This window comes from Panthera uncia, chromosome E3 (assembly GCF_023721935.1).
Source record: "Panthera uncia isolate 11264 chromosome E3, Puncia_PCG_1.0, whole genome shotgun sequence".
Lineage (NCBI taxonomy): Eukaryota > Metazoa > Chordata > Mammalia > Carnivora > Felidae > Panthera > Panthera uncia.
The window spans coordinates 26553155-26563999 of record NC_064815.1 but is presented as its reverse complement, the minus strand read 5'-3'; the positions used below and the strand labels follow the sequence as shown (position 1 = coordinate 26563999).

The following is a 10845-nucleotide window of genomic DNA, read 5'->3' as shown; positions in this document are numbered from 1 at the left end:
AACTCATCTCAAGTGATGCCTCCTCCAGGAAGCCTTCCCGGCCTCATCTGGTTCCTCTGCCTCCCCCCTGGCTCGGCAAAGGTTTAAGGCGCCCCACCTAGGACTAGATTGGCAGCTGTGCCGCCTCACTGGAGGCCTGGCCCGAGGGCTGGGCTCTAGTTACATGGCTCTGAACCGAGGAGGAGCTCTCATTTCTCCCCTCAGAGGACGCGTCCTCGGGCAGGTCCTCTGCGTGTGCCACAAACACACTTAGCTGGCTGAGCGGATCCTGATGCTGGATCTCACAGGGCGACCTGGGGAGCCCCGCCGCCGAGCCCCGCGGCCTGCAGCAGGGGCCGCGCCGGCCAAGGGTGGAGGCCCCCCCTCCCGAGGAAGAGGTCCGGCCTGGGGTAGGGAAGAAGGCGGGGCCTGAGGCCGTGCGAGTCGGTGTCCCGGGCTGGGGACGGAAGTTGCAGAAGTACCATTACTTTCAGTTTTGTTTCTCTTTCAGGCACCCAGCCCCAGCGGCTTCCAGGCCCCGGGCCCCCCACGCCCCGTCCCGGAGCCCAAGGTCAGCTCAGACCTGGTAAGGAGGGCGGATGACGGAAGAGCTGGAAGGCGTGGGGGGAAGGGAGCGGGAGGAAGGGGGAGGGGAGGGACCCGGAAGGCGGGAGGAGAGGAGAGGGTGGGAGGGAGCACCCCGCCTCGCCCCACTCCGGGGCCAGAGGCCTGAGGCTTACCTGGGAAAGGCCTCCTCCCACTCTCTGGCCTGTCCTCCCCGACCCCACGCTCCAGAAGTTTGGGGGAACACCCCCCTCCCGCAGTCTCTTCCTGGAGGATTTCGTCCACTGTGCTGGGATCTGGGGGAGAGTCACAGACGGGTCCACACAACTCCCCTTCAGAGGCTTCTAGGAAAGCTGAGGCCCCTTTCAGCAGGACAGGTAGAAAGAAAAGCCTCTAGGAGATGAGGCACAGGTTGCGGTGACCCCAAGGTCTAAGAGCTAGAAGGAGCGCAAGGCCGCCACCGCCCCACAGCCTTACTTCCACCTGCTCCAGAACCCTCCCAGGGGAAATTGGGCAGAAAGTGGGGCCCCTTGACCCCTGATGTGGTTCCCAGGGTCTAGAAAACAGGTGTGAGGGGCTACAGGAGTTGGGGCCCCTTACCCTGCCCCAGTTGCCACAAGTAGAGGTGACTGTGCAGCCAGACCCTCTCCTATGTCCTCTCTGCCTGCACCCCACCCCTGCACCTGTCCCCAGCAAGGCCTCAGGACTACTCACACAGGGCTAGCGCCACACTTGCCAACAGGCCTGTCAACCCTGGGGTGCTGATCATCACACAGCTCCCTAAGGCTGGGCTTCTTGGTCTGGTTCTTTCTCAGGGCACTAGGCACAAGGTACAAGGCAGGAAGCATTTACTTTTTTGCATTTGCTGAATGTATGCCCGGAGAGGGGCGGCTCCCTAGCTCAAGAGCAAGCGGCCACAGGCCCTGGAAGACCAGAAGGACGTTCCTGGCCATTCAGGTGAGACCTCAGCCCTGGTGGGGCTTGGGGATGGGGGGAGAGCCAGGCTGGCAGGCTGGAGGCAACGTGGAGGTACCCTCTGCCCTCTGACCCCGACCTCTCCCTTGCAGCATGGTTTCCCAGGGATCCTCACCCTCCCTACTGGAAGCCCTGAGCAGCGACTTCCTGGCCTGTAAAATATGCCTGGAGCAGCTTCGGGCACCCAAAACGTTGCCCTGCCTGCACACCTACTGCCAGGACTGCCTGGCCCAGCTGGCCGAGGGAGGCCACCTCCGATGCCCTGAGTGCCGAGAGACCGTGCCCGTGCCACCGGCAGGCGTGGCCGCCTTCAAGACCAACTTCTTTGTCAACGGGCTCCTGGATTTGGTGAGGGCCCGGGCTGGCGGAGACCTGCGCGCGGGGAAGCCAGCCTGCGCGCTGTGTCCCCTGATGGGGGGGGCCGGCACGGGGGGGCCGGCCACTGCCCGGTGCCTGGACTGCGCGGACGACCTGTGCCAGGCCTGCGCTGACGGGCACCGCTGCACTCGGCAGACCCACACCCACCGGGTGGTGGACCTGGTGGGCTACCGGGCAGGCTGGTACGACGAGGAGGCCCGGGAGCGCCAGGCGGCCCAGTGCCCTCAGCACCCGGGAGAGGCCCTGCGCTTCCTGTGCCAGCCCTGCTCCCAGCTGCTGTGCCGCGAGTGCCGCCTGGACCCCCACCTGGACCATCCCTGCCTGCCCCTGGCCGAGGCTGTGCGCGCCCGCAGGCCAGGCCTGGAGGAGCTGTTGGCAGGCGTGGACAGCAACCTGGCGGAGCTTGAGGCCGCCCGGATGACGGAAAAGGAAGCTTTGGCCCGGCTGCGGGAACAGGCAGCTAGGGTGGGAATGCAGGTGGAGGAAGTGGCCGAGGGGGTCCTCCGGGCCCTACTAGCCCAGAAGCAGGAGGTGCTGGGGCAGCTACGGGCCCACGTAGAGGCTGCTGAGGAGGCTGCTCGGGAGAGACTGGAGGAGCTGGAGGGCCGGGAGCAGGTGGCCAGGGCGGCGGCCGCCTTTGCCCGTCGGGTGCTCAGCTTGGGTCGCGAGGCCGAGATACTTTCTCTGGAAGGGGCGATTGCCCAGAGGCTCCGGCAGCTGCAGGGCTGTCCCTGGATGCCAGGGCCAGCCCCCTGCCTGCTGCCCCAGCTGGAGTTCCATCCTGGGCTCCTGGACAAGAACTGCCGCCTGCTAGGGCTCTCCTTTGAGGAACAGCCCCAGAAGGACGGTGGGCAAGAAGGAGCTGGAAGCCAGGGAGGTGATGAAACTTCGAGCCAGAGAGAGGACGGAGCCAAGTCAGAGAGACACGGTGGAATCCAGCCCCAGAGTAGGGCTGGAGCTTGCACCCCAGACAGAGCCCAGACACCCCAGGAGGACGGAGCCCAGACCCCAAAGGAGGACAGAGCCAAGACACCCCAGGAAGACGGAGCCCAGACTCCAAAAGAGGGCAGAGCCCAGACACCCCTAGAAGATGAAGGAGCCCAGACCCCGAGGGGTGGCAGATCCAACAAGAAGAGGAAGTTCAAAGGCAGGCTCAAGTCAGTTTCCCGGGAGCCCAGCCCAGTGCCTGGGCTGAACCTGGAGGGCTCTGGCCTCCTCCCCAGGCCCATTTTCTCCTGCAGCTTCCCCACGCGGATGCCAGGAGACAAGCGGTCTCCCCGCATCACAGGGCTCTGTCCCTTTGGCCCCCGGGAGATCCTGGTGGCGGATGAGCAGAATAGGGCGTTGAAGCGCTTCTCCCTCAATGGCGACTACAAGGGCGCAGTGCCGGTCCCCGAGGGCTGCTCCCCATGTAGCGTGGCTGCCCTGCAGGGAGCAGTGGCCTTCTCGGCCGGCGCGAGGCTCTACCTCATCAGCCCTGATGGTGAGGTGCAGTGGCGCCGGGCCCTGAGCCTCTCCCAGGCCAGCCACGCTGTGGCTGCCATGCCGAGTGGGGACCGTGTGGCCGTCAGTGTGTCAGGCCACGTGGAAGTGTACAACATGGAAGGCAGCCTGGCCACCCGGTTCATCCCTGGGGGCAAGGCCAACAGGGGCCTGCGGGCGCTGGTGTTCCTGACCACCAGCCCCCAGGGCAATTTTGTGGGGTCCGACTGGCAGCAGAACAGCGTGGTGGTCTGTGATGGTCTGGGTCAGGTGATTGGTGAGTACCGGGGGCCAGGCCTGCATGGCTGCCAGCCAGGCTCTGTGTCCGTGGATAAGAAAGGCTACATCTTCCTGACCCTTCGCGAGGTCAACAAGGTGGTGATCCTGGATCCAAAGGGGTCACTGCTCGGCGACTTCCTGACGGCCTATCATGGCCTGGAAAAGCCTAGGGTGACCACCATGGTGGACGGCAGGCACCTGGTTGTGTCTCTCAGTAACGGGACCATTCATGTCTTTCGGGTCCGCTCTCTTGATAGTTAAAGGGCTAGGACAGGAGAGGGGCTGGGGAGGGACGGGGAGGGGTGCTGGGGCTATAGGGGGGACGAGGGAGGCAAGGCCGCCATGGGATGTGGTGGCTGAGGGTGTTTTCTGGAAGGCAGGGGCTGGCAACCTTTCAATGTGAAGTGCCAAACTGCTAACCCCTCTTCAGGGTGTTGTGGGGATGGGACCAAGGGCAGCAGTGTGACCACAGCTCTCAGAAGCAGGGGAGGAAGGGAGGAGTGCGCCGAGAGCTAACTGTGTCTCCTGCTTTTGGGGGGTGACTGCTGCTTCCGTCGCCACCCTTGTAGGTCAAGTTTCTGAAATTCGTAAGCTTGTGCTGATTGGCGTTCTTCAAAACTACTCCCGATGGGATGGCCCAGGGAGAGTCTTGGCGAGGCTGGCAGAAGGAATCCTCCGAGTCGAGAAGGGCTTGGGGTATGTCAGGCATATGCCTTCTAGAAGAGAGCTGAGAACCCAGCTCCCCTCAGACTGGAAGCAGGGACACACCAGGTCAGAAGAGGTCTGGGATTTTGAACCAGCCACAGTCCTGACGTAGAGATCCCTCTGAGGGTGGGCTTTGTGGGGGACCAAGTACAGACACCAGCTGAGGCCAAGAGGTGTGTACCTCAAAGTCCGTGAGGTGAATGTGCCAACAGAAGGGTTGGAGTCTAAAACACAGGGTTCTGAGTATGAGAGGGGAGACCCCAGGGTCTCCCCTCCCACCACCAGGCTAATCCAAGGCAAGACCTACATAGGATGTATAATCTCTGCTTTGATGTCTTTACACTTCCTAGAGTCTTATTTTTAGTTCCCCTTAGTTTTCCGGTGTGATTCCTTTCGAGAAAATTTGGGTTTGGCAGAACTAAAGGGTGAAGGAGTTTGCCTTCAGGTGGGCCATTACTGTGGGAAAAACAGCCTAGCCTAACCCTGGAGGCCAGGTGCTGGACTGTGGGGCCAAACCAGCTGGAAAACTTGAGAAGTCAGTTGTGGGGCTGGGCTGGGTGGAGGGATGAAACCCACAGGGAGTTCTGCCAGAGGTGAGCCGCGACCACTGCACTCTTGCATGGGCCATGGCAGCACCAGAACCGAGGTGGACGTGTTGAGCCTGGGGCTGTCGTGAGAAGACCAAAGGGAATCTTAATCTAGGGATCATGGACAATGGAATGTTCATAGGGACCAGAGGGATTTTGGACAAGTCCAGAGGGAAAGTGCATGGGAAAAGAAAACCCTTTTCTGGAGAGGTCGTTGCTTATTCTGTTGAAGTAATGGGGGAAATCATCAAGGTCAAGTGTACAAATTCAGTTATATAAAAACTGGAAATGTATACATAGCAAAAAAAAAAAAAGGAAAAGGAAAGGAAAGCCAGTAAGATGAGGAAATTATGTAGAATTGGTCCAAGTAAGGGCTGAGCCTCCAGTACAAGCAGTGACCAAGAGATCTACTTGGTTAAAAGACCAATCAGGCGATGTACGCAGGAGGAAATGCACACAGGCCAGGACTAGGAAACTATAAAGTAAAGTCAACCACTTGGCATTCACCAAAAATATATTAAAAATACGTCATGGGGAGGTAGACTGCTGGCATTATAAAGTGTGATGCTTTCTGGAGAACAATTGGCAATAGTTGACAAAGGTAAAAAGAAATGACCATAGGACTAAGTTATCTCACTTTGGGGACTACGTTCTGGAAAAATAATTCAAGAGGAAGAAAGTAGTTGCACAGAGATATTTGTGGCCGTCTTATATGTCACAGTCATTGACTGGAAACTGCTTGGCTGTGAGGGACAGCCAAGCAGCTTGTGGTCTGTTCGGACCATGAGCTATTGCCTTCACATATGACAACTATGAAAACTATTTAGAAGAATATGTTATGTGATGCAATCATAGCAAAAAGAGAGAGAGAGAGAGAGAGAGAGAAAGAATTTGGGATTATGACCACTTAATGATAGCAACAAGGTAAAAGTATGTCTGAATAGTTACCGAGTGGAAATATGTTCAACATTTGTAAATAGTGATTTGGGAGACTGAGTTCTGAGTTCTTTCGTGTACATATATATGCACATTCATATATGCACATTCCTACTTCAGTTCTTATTGACCATTAGGTAACATATATGCTTAATATTTACTTCAAAAACATACACCTCTAGAAATGATGTGTGAGCATAGCTATTGGATTTGCAAATGAATGTGTCAGTTGGTATAAACGAGACTGTCCAGTTGAAGGAGAGGCAGGAGTCTGGAGGAGAATCCCAGCTGGCCAGGGCCTGGCAGGGAGGAAGGGCAGAGCAGAGGAGCAGAGGCTTGTCTGCAGAGGTCGGAGAGTCCTCTCGGGTGATCAGATCATTGTGGAGTGTCCACAAAGCAGGGGAAGGTCATATTGAGTTCACCAACTAATTCAGAACAACTGGAAACCAAGTGGTATTTCTACAGAACCAACTAGTATAGAGTAAGTTGTATGGGGGTGGGGGTGGGGCAGTGTCTCGTCTGCTTTGCAAGCTCTATTTCCAGAGTGAGCACAGGGGTGGCTCGTGGTAGGTGCTTAATAAATGTCTGTGAAATGAACAGACAGTGGTAAGACTCTTGTAGAGGTTTCCCACCTCAGATGTCTAAGCCCCAGCCGACCAAGCTGTCCAAAAGCTTGGCTTGTGAGAAATTTCTGGTAGGGGGCACTATGGACACAGTCCACCATATGCCTCCTGGGGGGTGGCCCTCCTCTGAGTCACAAAAGAGGTGAGATTGGGGTGACTTGATTGTGTGTGAAGGGGGACCTGGGAGGTCATAGGCTCTAGGGGGTCATACACCTTCAGGTTAGCAGAGCCGTTCTGAGGGTTGCATTGGAACCACAGGAACGCCATCTGGCTGCAAGAAGAGAATCCCACAGATGCTTCAGAGCTGCGGGAACCACTTGGCTCTCCAGAAAGCTGTAGGAATCCTGGGAAGCCAGGCATTGGAAGATTGACGGAAGTACTAACTTTTCCTCGTTGAGGGGTAGGGGTGGGAAGGCACAGAACACTGGCAAAACGTGAAATGCAAGAGAAGTACAGTATTGAGCGTGATATGGAGGTAAAATCTCCATCACCTTACCCGTGACCTAGGAATCCCATTCAGCACCAAAAGAAAATTCTTGGTTAAACTAAAGATGTGAAGAAATCAGGAACATCACGAAAGATGCAACACCCCTCCCCTACATACACACACACACACACACCCCACATTGGGCTTGTAACAATTTTCATTCCATTTCGTGTTTGGGACTTTCCAGGTTGTGCATATACTGGTGAAAGGAGCATGCCGTCCCGGTAGGGAGAGGGTGGGTAGAAAACCTCTTCCGTAGTCTTTGTGTCTAAAGGGAAGTAAATGAGGTAGCAGAGACCTAGGTTGAGTGCTGGCTCCTCCACAAGATAGCTGTGTGATCTTGGCTAGCTTCCTAACCTCTCTGAACCTCCATTTCTATGTCAGTAAAATACACAACATACCCACTTCACAGGGTTGTCATGAGTGCTGGGTGAGAAGCACAGAGAAGTGTTTTGCATACCATGAAGTTCAGATCCGAAGTGTGGGTTAGGAAAAAGCTCAGCCAACTTGTACTGACTTCATATGGACTGTTCCGCCAGTGCAAGCCTGAATGGGGATGTTATAGGAACATGTTGATGAGGTCAAAGCTCAAGAAGGTCTGGGTAGAGTTGTTACCTGTTTCTCTTTTGGAGGAGATGTTTTGCCTTGCTGCATTTATTTGAAGAAGCCATATGTAAGACACAACAGTAATTGTAGGAGCAGAAGGGACCAATGGCCAGCTTGCTAAGACTCAGTGTTGTTCCTAAAAGCCAGCTGAGAACCAGACTGTGCTAAATTAAGGACCGATAACCATAGACATTTAGGAAAAATTCAAAATGGCAAGTGTGGCCTGATCTTTTGATAATTTAGAGAAAATATAACTCGGGAGGGACTAACTTCCCCTTCCATTGTAATCTTATAATTACTATATCTATAAAGCCATGTTACCTAATACATGCTTCCATGTTACCTAATACATGCTTAAGAGGGAGAATTCCAAAGGGGCAGAGGTCTGAGAGAGAAGTCAGAAATCTTCCAAGGAAATCGGTAAAGTCAGTGATCTGAGCTGGGCAGGATTCAATAGGTGGTTGCCAAGGCCAAGGTGTTTGACCATCTCTCCGTGGCAGGTCAGCTGACACTATAGCTATCCTGTAAATTGAGTGGGAGATTGGACACAGGGCATAGAGGTCTGTTTCAGCAGAGGGGAAGGCGATTTTGGACTAGCTGGGGCAGAGAACTGCCAGAGCGGGCGCTCAGGAAGATGTTCCTGGCAGGAGAAAGATCAAGCTCAGATGCAAGCTTAGGAAAATAGGTAGTTTGACTGAAGATCACAGAACCAGCCTACCCAACTGGTTCATGAATATAGCTTAATTAAATGGATCAGGACAGAAGCAAAAACAGGTTTTCTGGGGACCATAGACGCCTTTGACAGGAGAGTGGAGTAGTACAGTGGGATCAGGCAAGACCTCACCTGAAGCTCCAGGTGAGGAATCTTTGGGACCATATAAAGAGGCGATTAAGAAGGAGGTTTGGGAGGACAACTTGACTTGTCTCTGGAGAAACTTTGAACCGGTTAGCTCAGCAGCCAAAAGAGACAGGGTTGGAGACAGAACCGAGACCTCAGTACCCATAGGGTCAGCCCAGCAAAGTTTTAGTTGCCATGGGCTGAAGAATCTGTGTTGTAAACTCTTTCATTCCTTTGTGTGCTCTGTATTTTTCTTCCGTTTCGTAATAAATTCTTCTGAAAAAAAAAATGTGAACCTTTTCTTACATGGATTCATGGCTGTGGGGAACTGCCAAAGCCCAGAGAGCAAAGGTATCCTGGCCACCCCTGCTGTAGCTCCAAAGATGCCAACATCTCGTCCTTGGGGACACTGCAGGAGGTCCCACCTAGTCCCGGCCACTGCCACCTATAGACAGAGGGCCCTCTGGGCAGAGGTGTCTTGCAAGCTAGGCCTCGGTGGGAGCCAGCCGGTGACCTGGCTCAGCAGGACTGCATGTGGGCACACTCGGGTGAGGAATGGCTGCGTGGGTCTCTGCTCGTTTTCTGGTTTGGAGGAACCAAACAAGCAGCTGTGGGCACTGTCCAGCATGCACGGTGGGCCCTGCAGGGCTGGGCAGAACATGTGCCTGTTCGCCAAACCTACCCGCTCTGACCTAGTCTCCAAAGCCCCTGAGGGAGCTCCTGCCCCCAGCTGTGCTGAACCAGAAGGGGAGAGACCTCAGATGTTCTCTCTCTGTCTCTCTCTTTTTTTTAATGTTTGCTTATTTTTGAGAGAGGGAGAGAGAGACAGCGGGCACGGGGCAGAGGGAGAGGGAGCCAGAGGATCTGTGCTGACAGCAGCAAGCCCGACGCTGGGCTCAAACTCACCAACCGTGAGATCACGACCAGAGCCAAAGTCAGACGCTTAATGGGCTGAGCCACCCGGGCGCCCCAGTTGTTATTTCTAACTCACACAACCTCTGACTTCCCCATCAAATACAGTAGATGGAATAGCAGTTACTGAGTGCCCGCCCACCTGTGCTTCATACCCATCGGCTTCCAGAAGCTTCAACTCCTACAGAGTAGGAATCGTTAGCATTATTTGACAGACAAGGAAACCAAAGGTGGCGAGGCTTGCTCTTGGATCCTGACTCCGAAGCTGCCCTTCCAACCAGCTCTGAATCCTAAGCCTATGTTCCTCTTCTCTCCTTCGTCAATGACGGCCGAATGAAATGAGATCTGAGGTTCCTTCCTGAGCTAACAGACCAGGCCCTTGTCCCTATAATAGGACTGGAATCTAACACAGGAAGGGAAACTCAGAGATACTTCTGAGCATCCCAGCGACTAGTGCTCACTGCAGGGGGGTGGGGCGGGGGGGGGGGAGCAAGACGGAGAAGAGAAGACAGCGGAGGAGACAATGTTTTGAGTGGCCTGGTGGGGAAGCAGGGGGTGGGAGTCAGGGCCCACCACTGCCCCGGTGACAGCCTGAAAAAGAATTCCGCAATTCATCATCGAATGACTCAGCCTGGCTTTGGACCGGAGCCTCTGTGAACCCCGGGGAGCATGACTCAGCAGCTGAGGGGGCCAGGCGCAGGAGAGGCTGCCGCGGTCCATGTGAGCAGTAACTGTGGGGAGAACGGCCTGTTCCAGGCCCCAAACCCCAAGGCGGAGCGTCTGCCTCTGTGGTCAGACACACACGGCCTGGGGTTCCTAGCCATGTGGCCAAGACTCCTCCCTCAGACCTGGGTCTCCTCTTCTGCAGGCCTGGCTGCCTCCTTTCCCCACGGCCTTGGGGTCTGCTGCAGGATACTGTGGCCACAGACTCTGGGAGCCTCTTTCCCCTTCACTGCTCTGCCAGGGTCAGGCCGGCCTCTCTAGAAGGGCAGCAGGGGCCCCACTGTAGGGGCTGGGGAAGGCGGGCACATGTCACAGGCAGGGCACGAGACTAGACAGATGGTCACAGCATCCCTCCTCCTGCTGAGGGCCAGGGAATGGGGCGCTCTGCTCTTGATTTTGCTCAAGGGTTAACTCAGAAAACGTCTCTTCCCCCTCAGAAATTTTCTCTCCCCTTAACACTCAGGTCAGGACAGTCCATCAACTTACCAGGTGAAAACAGCCAAAGCAACAGGGAGACAGAATGGCCCCCGAGTCCTATGGGGGAGGCCGGGACACAGAGGTTGTAGGTCAGCAGGAGGGCACACAGACCCGCTCCTCCCCGCCAGTGCCTGGGCACTCTTGTCTGGTGACCCCAGTTACTTTCTCACCTCGATTATTCATACAGTTCTTTCCTCCCCTGCCAAACCCTCAGGACAAGAACTTCTGATTCACATGGAGCATTCCACGATCAGGTGTTCTGTAAATATTTGTTGGTTGAAAGAACAAATGAGT

General features: G+C 55.4%; 1 protein-coding gene across 2 annotated transcripts; it reads left to right on the top strand.

Annotated features, from left to right (window-relative positions):
* Nucleotides 1–441: 441 nt before the first annotated feature.
* TRIM56 (tripartite motif containing 56) lies at nt 442–7743 on the top strand. Of its 2 annotated transcripts, none has more exons than XM_049638817.1 (3): nt 442–550; nt 1359–1500; nt 1611–7743. In XM_049638817.1, exon 3 carries the CDS (start codon nt 1612–1614, stop codon nt 3916–3918), a length of 2307 nt encoding a protein of 768 aa, XP_049494774.1. In that variant the 5' UTR covers nt 442–550; nt 1359–1500; nt 1611; the 3' UTR covers nt 3919–7743. The 2 variants fall into 2 exon arrangements, with proteins under 2 accessions (XP_049494774.1, XP_049494773.1); XM_049638816.1 differs by having other exon boundaries at nt 442–565.
* Nucleotides 7744–10845: the final 3102 nt, after the last annotated feature.